The sequence below is a fragment of the Dama dama genome, chromosome 10 (genome assembly GCF_033118175.1).
Source record: "Dama dama isolate Ldn47 chromosome 10, ASM3311817v1, whole genome shotgun sequence".
NCBI lineage: Eukaryota > Metazoa > Chordata > Mammalia > Artiodactyla > Cervidae > Dama > Dama dama.
The window spans coordinates 15,084,505-15,102,608 of NC_083690.1; the positions used below are offsets into that span (position 1 = coordinate 15,084,505).

An 18,104-nucleotide genomic window follows, 5' to 3' on the forward strand; every position below is an offset into this window, starting at 1 on the left:
AGGAAAGTTATGCCCAACCTAGATAGCATATTTAAAAAGCAGAGACATTACTTTGCCAACAAAGGTCCGTCTGGTCAAAGCTATGGTTTTTCTAGTGGTCATGTATGGATGTGAGAGTTGGACTGTGAAGAAAGCGAACTATGGTGTTGGAGAAGACTCTTGAGAGTCCCTTGGACTGCAAGGAGTTCCAACCAGTCCATCCTAAAGGAGATCAGTCCTGGGTGTTCATTGGAAGGACTGATGCTGAAGGTGAAACTCCAATACTTGGGCCACCTCATGCGAAGAGTTGACTCACTGGAAAAGACCCTGATGCTGGGAGGGATTGGAGGCAGGAGGAGAAGGGGACGACAGAGGATGAGATGGCTGGATGGCATCACCGACTCGATGGGCATGAGTTTGAGTAAACTCCAGGAGTTTGTGATGGACAGGGAGGCCTGGAGTGCTGCGATTCATGGGGTGACAAAGAGTCGGACACGACTGAGCAACTGAACTGAACTGAACTAAGCAACCTCAACTGGAGGAGAAGGGCCAGAAGGCTCTGCCTGCTAGGCAATGCTTACTGCAGCATCCTAGAGACATTCTAATAATTTTTGCTCTGAGTGAAGTGAATCCCCCTTGATCATCTCACTATTATGACTTTTCTAAAATTGTTTTGTTCATTGTGGAGTCGGATCTATTTGAATAGTATTGGCTCCAAAGTGAGAAGACTTAAACCAGTGTACCTGTCCTCAGTAGGGTCTGTAGGGCATTTTGCTGATCTTTACTCCCAGGGCTCTTAGCCCATCTCTGAGTGCCTATTAAATGTCAAGCACCAAGCATTATTGTGCGTACTTGCGCCCTAAGTCGCTTCAGTCGCGGCTGACTCTACAGATCCTATGGACTGTAGCCCACCAGGCTCTCTGTCCATTGAATTCTCCAGGCAGGAGTCATGGAGTGGGTTGCCCTTTCCTCCTCCAGGAGATCTTCCCCACCCAGGGATCAAACTCGCTGCTTTTTAGTCTCCTGCGTTGCCTGGGAAGCCATGATCTGAAAGAGATCATTATTAGCGATCTCTAAATGTGTGGGGTTAGCAAACTTCGGGGTCCATTTTTTCATCTTAAAACAGTTTATGTTTATCATTAAATACAGCCCTTTGAAGCAACAAGGCAGATTCGCAGACTTGCTCTAGGTCACTGATGAACTTAGGCAGGCGACCCCAGTGCCCAAACTCAGGCCAGGTTGGCTGAATTGTGAGCCTGGACCTGAGGGCAAAGACCCTCTGGAGAAGCGCGGCTCCTCCCCATCCTGCGTGTCTTTCCACGCTTTCAGAACTACATTTCCCAGCGCCCCTTGCGGAGGAGGCGGGCTCCCTCCGGTTTGTACTACGTTTCCCACGGGGCCCTGCGACCCCGCTCTAGATTTCCTTAGCCTCTTGGGACTGCGCCTCCGTAGGACTCCATTTCCCGGAGGCACGCGCGGCGGCGCGGGGGCGGGGCAGAGCGGGGCGGGGCGGCCCGAGGCTGGGGGCGGGGGGCGGGGGGCGGCCCGGGGGTGGGGAGGCCGCTGCCTCCCTGGGCCTGCCGGGCCGGCCGCCTCCGCGATGCCGCTGCTCGTGGACGGGCGGCGAGTGCGGCTGCCGCAGTCCGCCGGGGACCTGGTCCGAGCCCACCCGCTTCTGGAGGTGAGCAGGGCCTGGGCGGGGGGCTTCGAGGCGGGCCCGAGGGAACCCGCAGGCGGGCCAAAGCCCTCCTCAGCCCGCCGCCGCCGCCACCAGCAGCTCTCCCCGGAGTCAGGCTCGCAACTTGGCGCAGCTGAGGTGCTGTCGGCACATCCGGAGCCCGGGCTTGAGGCGTCTGTGGAGCTTTTACCTTCTTTGGACTTCACAGGGCATCTGCGGAGGCCCCCCTCTTTTTCCAGGGGAGGGGACGGAGACCCAGAGGGGTTAGGTGACTTGCCCAAGGTCGCCCAGCACCGCGGCTGGAGGACACGCCGGGACCCCTTCTTCACAGATAGGGCGGTCCCAGTCCCCCAGTCCGGATTTTGACCCGTTTAGGCGAATCTGGGCAGCGCCCTGGGTCGCTCCCTCGCCGCGCATCCCCACCCCCGGTGAGCGCAGCACGGTCCTGGGGTTTTCAGGAAGCCGGAGGTTGTTCCGGCTGTGGGCAGGGGCATCCCGGCGGGTCCCCTGGGCTTCTCGCCCCGGGGTCTGGGGCTCCCGGGTATTTTTAGACGGAAGAAAGGGCCCTACGTGTTTTTGCCCCGCTGGGCTGTGTTGAAGACCACACCCTATGGAAGGTTTTTTTGTTTTGTTTCCTGCTTTTGTCCTTAGATAGACCTGTGAACCCTTATTCCATGCAAGAGCAGAGACTGTTTGGAAAACGGTTCTTACTGTTAAAAAAAAAAACCCAAAAAACCAGGACCAAAACTTGCCCCAGATCCAGTTCAACCCATTTCATGAATTTAAGAAATGCCCGCTGAGCCCCTCATGTGCCTTGGTTATGGCTTTTGCCTCTTTCCTTACAGTCAGGGTATGTGTATAGGGCGGGGATGGTTTTTATGGCTTTTAGCCACAGAGTGGCTCAAACACCATAACTGTTCATTAAGTGCCATACAGGGGAATATGCCCCCTTTCACTCTGCAAAGTGAAGCCCAGGAACCTGGCCAAGTCTGTGGGCTTAGGAAAGATATTCTCGAGGTTTCTTCTGTACCAGTTGGGTGGTAATGATTTTGTCCAGCAGGCTTGTTTATTTTCCCTTGATCTCCGCCTCCCCCCAGGAGCATGTAAGCTTCCTGAAGGCAGAGTATGTGTCTTCCTTTTGTATCCTCAGAGCCTAGGGCAGACCCTGGCAGTGAATCTGTGCTTTGTAAGTATGTGTTTCACAAACGAGTGAGCAGAATGACCCCCGAAAGATGAGGCGATGTTCCTGACCAGGGAAGAGGGGACAGCTCTGTGTGATTCTCAACTTCCATTTCAGGAAAGCCGTAGTAATATCAGCCAGCACGTACTAGCACCCAGCAGACGCTAGTCATCGTGTCAAGCACGTTCCTTCCTTATGCTGTGTCCCTGCCGCACCATTAACAGCGGAAGTTGGGACTGGGACTCACGAAGGGGAAAAGTGGCAGCTGCCTAAAGAACGTAGTGACACTCTATTTTTATGTCTGTTAGAAAGTTTCTATGAAAGTTAGTCCAGGGCAGCACCCTAAGTGTGGAGAGAAGGGGAATGAGCTGAGATACCAGGAACCCCTAGAAGGGAGGTTTGGCCTCTGGGGAGACTCGGCCTAGAAAGGCTGTGCAGTGGGGACCCGTGTGCCTCACAGGAATGTGGCTGGGGCGGGCGGTCCCTTCCACATGCAGCGGCCTAAGGGGAGAGGGGAGGCATTCCCGCTGGACCAACTGGACTGTGCCCCCTGACCCCGGGGCGGGGCAGGAGGGGCTCCGAGGGCGGGTGACCTGGCTGGTTTCCCTGGCACAGAGGGCAGGAGGGCAGAATGGGAGGTAAGCCGGGAGAGGTCGGTCATACTTAGGCTGCAGAGGTTTAGATGGGTCGTTCAGCTGACACACAGTTTAGAGAAATGAAAGGTTTAATTATTATTTGTTTAATAGCAAGTAGTATCCCCTTGGTAAGAAAATAGACGTCTCAAAAAGAAGAAAAAAGAAATCTGTGACCACAACCATGCTTCACACTTTGGTGACTATCCTTACAGAGGTTTTTCTTTGTATATGACGTACATGATGGAGTGCTGTGTGTCCTGTTCTATAAGGGGTCTTTTTTCCTGCGGCAGTAGGTTGTGAGTATGCAGTAGCAGCAGTTACTAGCCCGTCCACATCTATGTTTAACATAGGATAATAATAACAGCAGCAACGGTAATAGCAGTGCTGTGGAGCTCGCAAGGCATCCCAGCCCTAGGAGGCAGGTGCTACTGCTGTTTCCGTTTTATAGCTGGGGACTCTGAGGGTGGAGTAAGTTGCCCAAGGTTTCGCATGCTGCAAGAGGTGAACCCTGGCGGGTTTGCCCTTGCCTCTATTCTAGAGCAGCGCTGCTCAGTACGGTAGCCATTGGCCACAGGTGGTAGTTTACATTTAGTTAAAATTCGATAAAATTAAAAAATCAGCTCCTCAGTCACACTGGGCTTCCCAAGTGGCTCAGTGGTTAAAGAATCCGCCTGCAGTGCAGGAGACGCAGGAGATGCGGGTTCGACTGCTGGGTCGGGAAGATCCCCTGGAGGAGGATGGCATGGCAACCCACCCCAGTATTCTGGCCTGGAGAATCCTGTCTACAGAGGAGCCTGGTGGGCTACAGTCCATGGGGTCGCAAAGAGTCGGACACAGCTGAAGTGACGTGAGCACACACGCAGTCACAGTAGCCACGTTTCAAGTGCTCGACATCATGAGTGACAGGGCTGCAGGATGAGGCAAGGCAGGTGCAGATGCTGCCGTCCCGCAGAGAGCGCCTTCGCACGGTGCGGCCCGAAGCCTCCGCTCTTACCAGTCTCTGGATGCTCAGAATCCGGTCCCGCAGCGTCTTAAGACTTAATGGTCCCATGGAATTCTGCATCACGTAGTTCCTGCTTTTAAGTATGTGAGACATTTCTGCTCTTTCCCCTTTAGGAACATTCACAGAGCTGAATCTTTATAAACCCCTGTAATTATCCCATGGAAGGGCTTTTTGAGCAGAAAAGCCCTGTAACGGAACCAGTGTTTTGAAGCAAGGATGTGGGCAGCCATCGGGAGGATAGAGTGGGTAGGGGAGACCTCGGGGTCAGGACCGGGGAGCAGAGGTGGGGAGTAGGGACAGCCACTCCCTGCAGGCCTGCTCCCAGTTAATCCTCCCACAGCCTAAGCAGTGGCCTGGTTTCCCAGAGGACGGGATGAAGCACAGGGGCTCAGGCTCTGCCCAGGTCATTCACTCCAGGACAGAGAGGGCGCCCCCCCGCCCCCCAGCATTGTCATACTTTGTACCTTTCGCTGGGGGCACAAGTTGCAGGAATTGAGGTGAGAGGGCCATGGGATCCAGTGGTAGAATTCTCACCTCACACACAGGAGACCCCGGCTGGGCAGTGCTTTCCTGCTCACTTTCCCGCTGTTGAAGGAAGAACGGACAGAGTCTGGCAGAGGGGTGAGGGGACTTGGTCATCCTCTGGGGTGCACCTCAGCGATGGGTGAACCCAGGGATCAGTCAGCTACAGCCACGGGCTGCATTCTGTTGGATGACCCACCAGCCCAGAGTGGTTTTTACATTTTTAAACGATTGGGGGAAAGAAAAGAATGCTTCCTGACACGTGAAATATGAAGTCACTTGGTGACATATGAAGTCTCGTGACAATGTCACTCATAAATATTTTCTGGGGATACGGCCACTTGTCACGTGTTCTTTGTTGATTTCACACTGAGGCACTGAGACCGCATGGTCTGCTAAGCTATTTACCGTCTGGCCCTTTTCTGAAACAAGTACACTGACCCCGGGGATGAGAGGACAGTGCCCTCAGACAGGAATTGGGAAATGAGGATGAGCAGTGGCAGGGGAGACTGAGGGAAAAGGTTTGGGTTTGTTTGTGTGTGTGTGTGAATCTGAGTGTTCAGAACATTAAAAAAACACTTGAGAAGCCTGATGCTGCTTTTATTTCAGAAAGGATATGAGTTCATGTAGTAGGACTGTGTGTTTTTGCTCAGAGGAGAACTTTAGCTGATCTTCTTTTCCTTTTTGAAAGTGACGGACCAAAGCAGCGTAGCTGTTTCCGCTTTCAGGCCGTCCTCTCTCCCGGTCACGTGCGCTTCTGTTTCTCTGGCAAACAGTAGGAGCTGTGTCATCAGGGATGTTGTGATTTGGGGTTCTTAGGTACACAAGCGATAATTCATTTCTCAGAAATAGCTTTGCTTTTGGGTGGTGACCCAGTTGTGAAAGGGAGCGGTAAAAATTTGCCTTGACTCCTCCCTCCCTCTCCCCGAGACGAGGTGAGTCTTAAAGGAATGATTTTCAAAAAAAAAAAAAAAAGGAAATTCTGCAATCTCCTTTATCTTACCTTGAATTGAGGTGAGAAGTGGTATGAAAAAGAAGAGCGCTCACTGCTCTGAGGTGTGGTGAGTTTTTGCACAATCGGCTGCATTTCTTTCTCCCTGACTCGGCCATCGGATCGCACCCTGCACTTCATTCAGTCCTTAGTTCCTCTTTTTTTAGAAAAATATTTTAAATTGACGTATAGTTAATTTGCGATGTGTTAATTTCTGCTGTATTGCAGTGATTCAGTTTTATGTATTTATACTCTTTCTCATATTCTTTTCCATTATCGTTTATTACAGGATATTGACTGGTTCCCTGTGCTACATACAATTAGGACCTTATTGTTTATTCATTCTGTATGTAATAGTTTGCATCTGCTAATCCGCAATTTAATCCTGTCTGAAGTGGCTCTTCAACTATTTCTCACTGTCATTCCTCACTGTAACTGCTGCCTTGCTTCTAATTAGTGGAAGTTTATTAGAAGAGAACTCTCTATAACTCATCGAATGGATTGTCATGTTCTCTTCTATCTCTTTATTTTGTTCAGTAAGCCAGCACTAACCGAAATTAGCCCCAGCTGTGAGGAATGGCCAGCAGCCAGTATAAGTCTATAAAAATGTTCCCTGTCTAGACAAGTACCTACATGCTCGGTGTTTGTACACGTGGTTAGGAAATTGTTTATTGAGGAGTTTACTTGTAAGTAAGAAGGAAATTAGGATACATTTTAGTGATGCATCCATTTGACATTTTTTAAAAAGAAAAATTTAATTCTCATTAAAGAATTAATTGGGCTTCTCTGGTGGCTCAGACAGTAAAGAATCTGCCTGCAGTGCAGGCGATCCGGGTTTGATCTCTGGGTCAGGAAGATCCCTGGAGAAGGGAATGGCAACCCACTCCAGTATTTTTGCCTGGGAAATCCCATGGACAGAGGAGCCTGGTGGAGTACAGTTCTGGGACTGCAAAGTCAGACGTGAATGAGCGACTGAGCGAAGAATTAACTGGCCACCTGAGTTTTCCCTGCTCCAGATTTACTACATAAGAATTTACACAGAGACTCCGTAGACACCTAATATTACCTTACCTTTTCGTTAATTTGCTTATTTTTGAGTTCTCCTTTTCGGTTTTCTACTTCAGCTTTTTTTTTTTTTGGCCACACCATGTGGCTTGTAGAATCTTAAGTTCCCTAACCAGAGATCAAACCCATGCCCCCAGCATGGGACGCTCAGCGTCCTAACACTGGGCCACCAGGAAAGTCCCCTGGTTTCTACTTTAATAGCATAATTACCTCATGGGGCATTTGGAGAATAGAGGAAGGACAGCTGGGACAGTTAAATGACGGGCGTTGGCCTTGTTCCAGCACCATCGTGGTTATATTGCTGGCTTTCCTTCCAGAATTTCCCCCTATATGTAGTAACGTTTTTAGCATTGTCGTACTAATAGCATATTTACAGCTTAAATTTTTTTTCCCCACTCTTGTGTCTCGCTCTTCAGTTTTACCTTTCTCAAAACTCCTTTCCTGTAGTCTTCACTTTTTGTGACTGTGCAGTTAACAGTTGTGAGCTGGTTCTGCATAATTTGCTTACCTTTTCTGTTGTCGTCCCCAGCTTCATGACATTCTCAGTAACACAGGGATAAGCACGTTGGCATTTGAGGTTATTTCCACAGTACAGGTTTCCAGAGGGGGGTTATTAGGTTGGGGCATAGGGAAGGCTTGGACCCATCCTCATCTTTAAAGAAAAGTGAAGAAGGGCTGTAATTTCTGAACTACTCACTCCACTAGTCCGTCTGATCCGATTCTCTTTATAGTTGCAAAGAATTGTGGAAAAGGATCTTTGCATCTTATTTCACAGGTTTTAGAATGTTGTTCTCTAGGGCGAAAAACCCCCAGAACTTCCTGGCTTTCTTCGTTGTTCTACATGGTAGTGTTTTTATTTATCCCACTGCGCTTTTATTTTAGCCTTTCTGTCAGATAATACACACACCTCAGACCTCACTAGGGTGTATTTCCACCTAGGGCACACTTTGGCTCTCTCCACCTATCTAGTTACTCAAGCCTCACTAATTTCCATCACTATTTTTTATTTTTTTTTTTTTCAATTAAACAGGAAAGAGCCAGACTTCTCAGAGGTCAGTCTGTTCAACAAGTGGGACCCCAGGGCCTTCTCTATGTTCAGCAAAGAGAGCTTGCAGTGACCTCCCCAAAGGATGGTAGGTTAGGAACCAGTGAATTGGGCCTTCTCCCCAAAGGCTAGTGGATATTTTATTTTATTTCTTTTTTAAACAGGCTCCATCTCCATTCTGGGTTCTGATGATGCCACCACTTGTCACATTGTGGTCCTGAGGCACACAGGTATGACGAGAGACACGCAGGAAACGGTTCCTTACCTGGACCCACCGTGTGGGCCCATGAGCGTCTCGATTTGCGTTTCCTGGCTCCGCTCACCTCTCCTCCATCTGCATGGCCCCTCCCCGAGGCCCTGGTCAGATGGGTTGGCTGGGCAGCCCAGACGTCTCTGTTTTTCCTTCTTGCAGGCTGTTCAAAGATGAGGCGGTCCGAATGGACAGGCGTAGACCTGGGCTGCGCCCCGAGTTCTCATCGGGAATAACATGAGTCGTTTCACCCTTGTTCTTCAGGTAATGGGGCTACCTGCTTGACCCACTGTGACGGAAGCGACACCAAAGCTGAGGTCCCCTTGATCATGAACGCCATAAAATCCTTTTCTGACCACACTCGATGTGGAAGGTGAGCGCCCCGCTCCTGCGTCGTGTGATGTGGGGAGCTTGGCCCCGTCGTGCGGAGGACGCTGCCGTGTGCCCGCCCTCGCCTCAGCCGCTGCTCGGGGAGAGCGGGCACCGGGCCTCGGGCCGGTCCAGGAAGGGGGGTCTGACGCTGACCTTGCAGTTGTGTCTCCGACGTTCTCGAGGCCTGTGTGTCAGCCAATGCCTGTGACAGCCCAGCAGCGGACTCTCCCCCTTTCCTCAGGAGTTGTTTGTTGACCGTTTCCTGTGAACCAGAACTGCTTACAGGTGCCAGGGGCCTGTGAATGGAGGAGGCAAAGCCCTGCCCCCCGGGGGCTCGCAGTCCACGGGGAGGGGACGTCAGCAAGACGGGATGTAAAGGAGCGGGTGGGCTGTGAGGAGAAGGAAGCTGGGGACGAAGAGGGTCAGTGTTCAGACTGTGTGCGAGAGCTGGCGCCCGCCTGCTCACAGTGACGGAGAGCATGCTCACCTGCTTCCCGCGTGCGGCCCCGGGGTGGGCTCTCAGGAGCCACGTGGCTCCTTAAGGGCGCGCCCGCGACCCCAGCTCGGCTGTTGCCTCCCCTTTCTCTCCCATCGCCGGGCCTGGCAGACATGGCTCTCATCTTATTCGAAGTCTGGGGCAGCAGTTCACTGGGATGAACTAGTCTAGTCATACACATGTTCTTCAAATCCCAGGGATTTAAGGAAGGCCTCCTCGCCGTCGCGGTTTCCCTAGTGGAACACAGATCAGTTTTTAAGTTTAACTCTCCCCCTGCGGGGTCTGTGACGGGCTGGGCCGGCCTCGACCTCGTGTGCTGTCAGGACACTGAGTCTGGCAGGTTATGTGGCTGGACCGATGCCCAGGGCCATGGTTCTCAGCACACGGTGTGAGAGAGGGGAGTCGAGGCCACCAGACGTGCGCGCTCAGCTGCTGACGCGCAAGGTTCTGGGGCCTTCCTCGGGAGCGTGCTGCCTCAGCTGAGGGAGTGTGAAATGTGGAACCACTCTGTTGAGCGCGGGTCCCCAGGTTGTCAAAGGCTGAGGGCGGGTTAGCAGAGACGCGAGCGTGGGAAACACAGGGTTAACAGAGTTGATGAGGTTTTTCCAGCTACAGGGTTTCCTGGAGCTTTGCTCTTCTGCTCTGCGTGGTGGCTCCCCTGGGAGTGGGCGAGGCCTCCCAAACTTATTTAACCCCAAGAACACTTTTCTGTCTCATGTGGCCAGTGTTCAGGGGGACGCACGGAGGAAAAAGCTGGTGTCATAGATAAGCATGTGCTTCAGACGCCAACCCAGTTTCCTCCTCTGTAAAACGGCGATGAGACCCCCGTCTCTCCAAGATGCTGGCCTCCTGGTGGTGGAGGTGCACCCGCGCGGGGCCCGATCAGTCCCGTCCCTCCCCGGCCCTGCACCCTGGGTCCTCAGGGGTCACCCTGTCAGGCCGAGACTTTTAAGAGGTTTCTGAAAGCGTCCCGCTCAGGGCGGGTCAGTAGTGTGACGTGATCGTCACCTTCCAGACCAGCCTTTCTTACTCTTGCCTCCTGGTGGCATCGTGTTTGAGACACAGCACCCCTGGGCCCCCGGGCAGAGCCCCAGTGCGTGCACCATGGAGTGAACGGGGCCGGGAGCCGGGAGCTGAGGCTCAGGGCAGACCCAGGCCTGCCGGGCCGAGCCGTCCCCCTCTGAGCACCCCCTCCCGTCTCTTTGCCAGGCTGGAAGCGCACCTCGTGGGAGGCTTCAATGACGACAGGCAGTTGTCACAGAAACTGACTCATCAGCTCCTTAGTAAGTTCACTTTTCTCCTCAGATCTGATAAAAATGTGTACCTATTTTTGCTTAAATGAAAATCCCAATTAGTACAGAACCTACGAGGGGCGCACCTGCTGGGAGCGACCCAAACGGCTCAGCTCGGAATCTTCCATAAACACCGGAGGGCGGAGAGCTAAACGTTTAGAGCTCACGGGATGGGGACAAGGTTCCCCTCAAAACAGCAGGTGATGCCTCACAGTAAGCCTGTGAATTGTGTGAAAAAAACCACCCTCCTGCAGAAACGTTCATGTTAATCTGCAGAAAGTTAAAACCCTGATAATATATTTCTTCTTTGTTAAATTAGCAAATACTACCATGAGAAAAAATGACGTTGTTCTGTAATTAACCATGAAGCAGCAAGGTGGGGGTGTCCCTGCAGTACTTTGGTGGAACCTTTGGTGGAACCTGTCAGGAAAGCCTTTTGGCATCATGATCCATCACAGACCCAGTAATTTCTCTTTGGAGAATCTTTTCTCAGAAAATTAATCTGAAATGTGCGTAGAGACTTACACCCGAAGGTGGGCAGTAGAAGATTATTTACAACAGGAAATAATCTAATGTCCATCAGTAGGGGCATAGTTATACATGCCATTAAAAAATATTTAACGAAGAGGTTTGAATTGCGTGGGAAAATAACACATACAAACAATCAGGATGTGAAATTGTCTACACGGTGTCTGAGCTCAGCTGTGCACAGACAAACATGGCAAGAAATACACTAACTGTTAAGTGCTAGGATTATCAGCAGGAAAAGCCCTTGCACTTACACCTTCAAAACCCACATACTCCTTATACCCTTCTGTATTTTCCAAATGTTTCATAATGGTCAAATTTTTTTTATGACCCATAATCAGGAAAAAATGTTCTTTAGGAAAAGGTTAAAATCTTATGACTCGGTTTGTCCTGCCAGCCTCTCAGAATAGGGAGAAGAAAGGAAAGTCTCGGAGGAAGTTTTCTCTGGGCCTGATGCTGGGAGCATGCCTGGCCCTCGGCAGGCAGGGTGCTGGGCGTCCACTCACGGGTCTCACGGGTCTCCGCCTCCGATGGACAGGCCAGGCTGTGGTCTAAGGGTGGTGGTTCGCACGCTCCATCCCCCTCTTGACTTGCTCAGTGTATGCTCTGCTGCTTAAGGGAACTTTTTGACATCAGTTTTAAAATTCTCATTGTAGGTGAATTTGACAGACAAGAAGACGACATTCATTTGGTGACACTGTGTGTGACAGGTGAGCTCCGCCTCCTCCCCGGAGCAAAGCTGTAGCTTTGGGGGACATTCTGCCCTCGCCCTGAAGGCAGGCCCAGCATCTGTGCCTCAGTCGCAGTCAGCACGTGTGGTTGGCTTGCTGCCCTCTTCCAGCTCTTCTCATATCTGCTGGCATGGCCTTCGCTGCCCTCCCATATCCAGACCCCGCGCAGCCTCCACTGAAATCTGACCCCCCACCCGAGGGCTCTCCTCTGACCTCCTCGGGATTCTCAGCAGCCTCTCATTTCCTGGGAGAAGAGCTGCCGCCACGCGTGTGGGTGGCCGGCGGCTCGGACTCTGGAGGGGCAGTTTGTTCCAATAAGCTGACCGCCCCGGGGCTCAGCTGGGAAACGGGGACACAGGCCCTTTCATGTTCTGATCCCCCGCCTTTGCAGGCAGGGAGGGCTCCTTCTTGGCCTCTGTTTATAGAAAATGAAAACAATTATTTAGTATTTTTTAAAAACTAGATCTTAAAATTCCTTTTTTTTTAATGTGTTAGAATTAAATGACCGGGAGGAAAATGAAAGCCACTTCCCAGTAATTTACGGCATTGGTAAGTAGCGCGTTGGGCGGAGGGTCTGTGCTCTCCTCTGGTTAAAGGCCGACTCTGCAGCTGCTGGGCCCGCAGCTGTGAGTGTGGCAGCGCCTTGGGCCCAGGTCCTGACTCCTCTCTGGATCTGCTGGGCGAGCCTGGGCAGGGAGCTTACCTTCTCTGACCTTATGTCTATGAGAGAAAAAATGTCCACATCCTAGACTGAAGGGGAACAAGGTAGCAAATATAAAGCTCAGGCTTCGGCCAGTTAGGGGACAGCACGATGTCAGTGGTCTCTGCTCCCCCGAGAGGCCCCTCTGCTTGTTTCCTCGAGCCAGAGCTCTGGGGGCTGGAATGGGGCGATTTGAATCTTCTTATACTCAGGGGACTAATTACGGTTCTGATGGAGAGCAAAGAGCCTACAAAGCAAAGTGAAACCATCAGGCTAAAGAAAACCCAGAGTGTCCCTTCCTCCTGTGACAGCCCCAGGGACTCCCGAGGCCTTAGCAGGCTGGGACTGGCTGTCTGTCTTTACTGTAAGGATTTATTTGGCTGCATTGGGTCTCAGTGGTGGCACGCAGGAGTTTTCCTGCGGTGCCTGGGCTCCTCTCTAGTTGAGGCACCTGGGCTCAGCACTTCTGCTGAGGGCCTCACTGCCCTGCTGCGTGTGGGGTCTTGGTTCCCTGACCAGGGATTGAGCCCAAGTGCCCTGCATTGGAAGGCAGATTCTTAACCACTGTACCGCCAGGGAAGTCCTGAGACTGGCTGTCTCTACAGAGGGCTTCTGCCATATCCGTAACATTCGGTTTATCTGGCAGGGTGTTCACTGCTTTATTCTCTGTACTTTTTATGTCAGAAATAGTCATAACCAACACATGCCACCAACCTTGGCGCCGATCCCAGGCCAGGTTTGCAGCCTTGTCTTGTCAAGGCTTGTCTTCCTTGCCACAGGGCTGAGCAGGGGGCCTTGCCACGGGCTGCCTGAAGAGATGGCGTGTCTCCCGGGTGGGGGCGGCCCTTGGTCTGGAACCAGGTCTTACCGAGTCCAGCTAGGGCCTCAGCACTTCTCAGGGAGATGCCTGGCCAAAGGGTTGCATTCTCCCTTCCCAGAAAGGGAGAGACTACTGACACGTAACTTTGTTCAGTCCTATCACGGGTGATGGTGTGATGAGACTTACAGCCCCTGTGGCTTTTGCCAATTGGAGTCGTCCTGTCGTCCCTCAACAGCTGTCAATGTCAAAACTGCGGAGATCTACAGAGCCTCCTTCCAAGACCGAGGTCCGGAGGAGGAGCTGCGGGCCGCCCGAGCTTTAACAGGAGGACCAGTAAGTCCGACAGCATCTTGTGTTACAGGGTGAAGGGAAACGGGGGGCATCAAACTCCAAAGCCTTGAGCTTTATCCACCTTGGAAATGAAAAGTTTCTGATGGCTTCTGGAAAGCTGCCCGTGATCAGGAACCACCACACACTCACAGCACGTAGAGAAGAGGAATGTTTCAGGTTAGAATTGCAAGACCCCAGTTCTCTGCCCTGAAGATGTTGGGGATGTATGGGAATCCCCCCCACATCCAGATCCAAACAAAATGAGCCCCTTGTACCTTGTAAGAACCTTACCAGTGAAGTTACTGCAAAGAAAGGAGAGCTAAGCGGGGAGAAGAGGTTTCTCTCTTCTGTTCTGCAGGTCAGGTTGTCCCCAGACGAGGTCACTGGAAAGCAGTTTGCTGGGATGAGTTGATGACCCCAAAGAATAATCAGATCAGTTTAAAAGTCTGATTGCCTTTGGGTCTTTTTAGTTAACACCTTCATTTTAAAAGTTAGGAAAAAAAAATAAGACTTACACACTGTTTGAGGAACGAGTGAAAAAATCGTTTAAAAACGTGTACTGTGAAAAAAACAAATCGCATCAGAGCACCCAAAAGAGGTCTGCTTGCTTAGGAAAAGCTGCCATTTTCACTGGAAACGTCTGGACCCAGTGGTCTGTTTTGCCAACCCTTTGACATTGTTACGTTTCCTTTCTCAATCTCTCAGGGAGCAGAAGAGTCTTGATTTAGCTAAGATTCAGGACATATTTTAGTCTCAGTAACCAAAACTAAACATTGCTGGTTAAGCTGGAAACTACCATTGGCCCATTTGAGAATTCAGAGAATTGATCATTTGGCAGATTTTTACCAGTTGGCTTTTCCCTTCTTTTGAGGGGACAACAGGCAAGTGTGGTTTTAAGCTCCAAGATGACTGTGGGTGTGAACAAGGAGGCAGCGAGGGGCATGGCCGTGGGTCAGACACGCGGGGTCTGCAGCCCAGCCCTGACGCTTACAGACACGTGACTTTGGGCAGCAGGCCCATCTGTCTGAGCCTCACGTCTCCAACCAAAATGGAAAGCCACCACCTTCCTGCAGGATTGTTGTCAGAACTAAACAAAATGATGTCCATTGCCCACAAAGTGCAGGACCAGACCGGTGAGAAGTAGTTAAGTGGCAGCTTGTTTTGGTGAGACAAAACCTGAAAGAAGCTTCTCTACCAGATAAATGCCTTAAGTTCAAGACGACATGGGAGCTTGCATTAAAGGCGGTGTTTCTGCTGATAACACTCCTTAAATTCTGCCCCTGAAATGTTCTTTTTTTAGATGATTAGCATTTACGATGCAAAAACAGAGCAACTTCGTATAGGACCGTATTCCTGGACACCGTTTCCCCACGTGGATTTCTGGTTGCAGCAAGAGGATAAGCAGATACTAGAGGTGAGCACCTACAGGCTGGGCACCTCTCTGGCCCCTGGTTCCCTCATCTGTGGAAGAAGAGCGTGTAGACGAGATAGCAGCAGCTTTCCCTACTGTGTCTGTGGAGGGCGCCACCCACAGACCCTGCTGAGCTGCTCCTGACGTCAGGCGGGGGTGAGTGGATCCTGGGTAGATGTCTACACAGCAGAGCAACAGGCAGCCATCTGCTTTGTTCTTGTTAACCCAAGACACCTGTGTCTTATGTAACTTTACAAATTATATATATTTATACAGTGATCTGAGAACAGCCTGATGAATGTGTAATGAGCACAGAGACACTCTCGAGAGCTTTATCAAAGTAGGGAACAGAGCAGGTTCTCTCACACCCCAAATCTTGTTTTTCCAGAACCTTTCCACGTCACCGCTGGCTGAGCCCCCCCACTTTGTTGAACATATTAGATCTACCTTGATGTTTTTAAAGAAACACCCTTCTCCAGCTAACACACTGTTTCCTGGGAACAAGGCTCTACTCTACAAAAAAAATGAAGATGGCTTATGGGAAAAGATCTCTTCCCCCGGAAGCTAAAAATAGGAATTACCAAAGAAAGCACCTCTCTGACACAACAAAAGACCACTGGCGGAGGCAGGGAAGAATGTGAACTTGGAATCTTTATCTGTTGAGTCTTAGGTATCTCTCCTTACTCAGTGTTTTTCAGATGACTTTAAAATAAAATCTTATTTTGGCAAAGGCATTTGTTTAGGTTTTCTTCTTGGTTAGTATTAAGAGGCCTGAGGAGAAGCTGGCTTTCTCACTGTTCTATAAGCAGTTATTTCAGATACTTGGGTAAGTCTTCGTAATTCTGCTAAATTAGTGAATAAAGGAAAAATTGTCAGTCTGTTTAAAATGCAGTAAAATTCGGCGAGAATTTATATATCTCAGATTTTTCTTAACCTCAAAATACTTTAGAAGCATCAAATCAAACCTGATATTATGTATTTTTAGAAACCTTTATTCTTTTGAAGTTGCTATCCAAAAGGTAACGTTACCATGCCCAATTAATGCTAAGATTTATGAAGTGAGCTACTGGGAACAATTTCAAGAACCTTTATTGAAACCAACATTCAAATAGTATCTCAAGGGTGAAATTCTGTTTCAGCAAAACCAATTTAACAATTTCAAATATATATAAAAACATTTAAAAATTAATCTTGTTAAAGGTGGTAATTTCCCCTTCCCCCGTTTTATCTGCTATACTTCATCGCACCAAAGAAACAGGGAAGACTTATTTAATCATTTGCACCAGGAAAAAAGGAAAGGAAAAGTGCGCTTTGACAAAGGAAAAGTGCCAAATGTCAGAAATCACATCAAATCAGAGTGTAGTTATAGGCTTAATATGGCGTAACTAAGGCTTTCAAGTCGACAGTCCCCAACCCCATGTGAATGCCACCACCTTAAGGTCTCCCATAGCTTGACTGCTGGACTTCAAAGGCACAGGGGCCGCTGCCGATGATAAAGGAAGTGACGCAGTACTTAAGAGACAGGCAGTAGTTAAGGGTTTACTTCAGTTACTTCAGCAGTTGTCTGGCTTGATCAGCCTAAGACTGCCCCTCTGGATTTTGTTTCTGAGTTGGGCCCAAAGGGCTGAGCTGCTATGAACAGATGCTCCAGAAGCTCCCGTGAGAACAGGTCAGAGGTGGACTTAAATTTAGAATTTCAACATAACGAGGTGCTACACAGCATATTTAATATGAGGCTCTTAAGAGCAGCATCTGTGGAGTTTTCAGATATTAAACGTAGAAATAGAAATGAGTACAGTCTGTACTTCTGTGCCAATTTAAAAGCTTTACCAGTATTTAAAAATATACATATATATATATATATAATATGGTTGAGAAGAGTCTTTACAGTTACTCTGAATAGAGGAGTCCTTTAATTTGTTTACAAATAGCATATAAAGGGAGACGCAGACTGGCAGCAGAGCGCATCAGACAGAAGCAGTGCCGGGTCCAACCTGACCTGCCACCGCGTGAGCGGACACGGCCCTGACCGACGTCTCGCGGGCAGCAGCAGTGGGGGTGCCGGAGGGGGCTTCTGACGCTCCTGTTTACAACCCCACTGCGCCCACTCCTTAAGCCGGACAATCCAGCTGCATACTGCGACCTGATCCAACTAAACACCAAGTAAGACAGATGGCAGAGATCGCCGTCTTGTCTGCAGCAGGGCCCCAGGGAACCCAGAGAGTTCTAGAAAGCTGTCTCACAAGAACGTACTATGTACAACCTAGTAACATCTTACATGTGTCTGTTTAGAAAGAGAAGCGCAAGTATTTCAAGTGGCAGGCACTTGAAATTCTAATGTTTCTGTGAATAAAAAATGTTTAAGGTAACGGGGGTGGGGGAAATGGTATTACTACAGTTGGGTAGACAGAAACAGTAGTTGGTTGTTCTACAACACCCACAAAATCAGACACATCAACTGCCATCCCAGAGGCCTGACTCTCAGGCACATTTTTGTGCAAACATCCCAGTTAAGCACAAATAACAGTAATTTCTCTCATATCAGCATGTGGCACGGTTCACATTTTCAGAATAACTTCATCTTCCCTGAAACAATATTCAGTACGGTCTCCAAGCAAACACTGAGTTTTATCTTAAGCTCTCTGGCTCTTCTACCTGCGGGTGGTCACCTTGCAGGCCCTGGGCCCCGTCCTGGGGGGCTCCAGGCGGCTCGGCTTCCAGAGGGGCGGGCGCCCCTGGGTGCCGCTCGGGGCTGTTAGCTTCTGAGGCCTCTTGCCCCCCCGACAGTTGCTCCATCTTCTCTAAGTCTTCGATGTGACTGACTGAGCTGGTCTCGCTGATGGCATCCGAACCACGCAGGGACCTTCTAAAAGGCTTTTGGCCTAGAGGAAGATCAATGAACAGCACTCACGGCTCAGGAAAGGGCACCCCTGCGGCAGGAGCGAGCTGTGCTCTAAGGATCTGTATTTAATCACAGCAGAAATCCCAGGGGTCCCTGGCTCTGAAGCATTAAGTGATGAGGCGAGAAATGAGCGCTGATGTGACACTAACATGCCCCCAGCGCCAGGGACTTTGA

At 50.3% G+C, this 18,104-nt stretch overlaps 2 protein-coding genes and 1 long non-coding RNA gene across 5 annotated transcripts in view; 1 reads left to right on the plus strand and 2 right to left on the minus strand.

Annotated features, from left to right (window-relative positions):
* Positions 1 to 1,520: 1,520 nt before the first annotated feature.
* NTAN1 (N-terminal asparagine amidase) lies at positions 1,521 to 15,762 on the plus strand. Of its 3 annotated transcripts, XM_061152885.1 has the most exons (10): positions 1,521 to 1,660; positions 8,084 to 8,186; positions 8,263 to 8,328; positions 8,613 to 8,721; positions 10,426 to 10,499; positions 11,693 to 11,746; positions 12,263 to 12,316; positions 13,523 to 13,620; positions 14,918 to 15,031; positions 15,417 to 15,762. In XM_061152885.1, exons 1-10 carry the CDS (start codon positions 1,580 to 1,582, stop codon positions 15,594 to 15,596), a joined length of 933 nt encoding a protein of 310 aa, XP_061008868.1. In that variant the 5' UTR covers positions 1,521 to 1,579; the 3' UTR covers positions 15,597 to 15,762. The 3 variants fall into 3 exon arrangements, with proteins under 3 accessions (XP_061008868.1, XP_061008870.1, XP_061008869.1); XM_061152886.1 differs by lacking the exon at positions 8,084 to 8,186 and having other exon boundaries at positions 1,540 to 1,660; XM_061152887.1 differs by lacking the exons at positions 8,084 to 8,186; positions 8,263 to 8,328 and having other exon boundaries at positions 1,537 to 1,660.
* On the minus strand, positions 5,577 to 6,713 carry LOC133063475 (uncharacterized). Its single transcript, XR_009694419.1, has 2 exons — positions 6,001 to 6,713; positions 5,577 to 5,762 (listed from the first exon to the last, which is right to left on the minus strand). It is a non-coding gene; the product is annotated as an uncharacterized LOC133063475 (long non-coding RNA).
* A 337-nt stretch (positions 15,763 to 16,099) lies between the features above and the next one.
* The window catches only part of PDXDC1 (pyridoxal dependent decarboxylase domain containing 1), a 53,615-nt gene continuing 51,610 nt past the window's right edge, over positions 16,100 to 18,104 (minus strand). Inside the window, exon 23 of the mRNA XM_061152883.1 lies at positions 16,100 to 17,910. Coding sequence (XP_061008866.1) covers positions 17,657 to 17,910 — 254 coding nt within the window. The 3' untranslated portion in view covers positions 16,100 to 17,656. The remainder of the gene's footprint in view (positions 17,911 to 18,104) is intronic.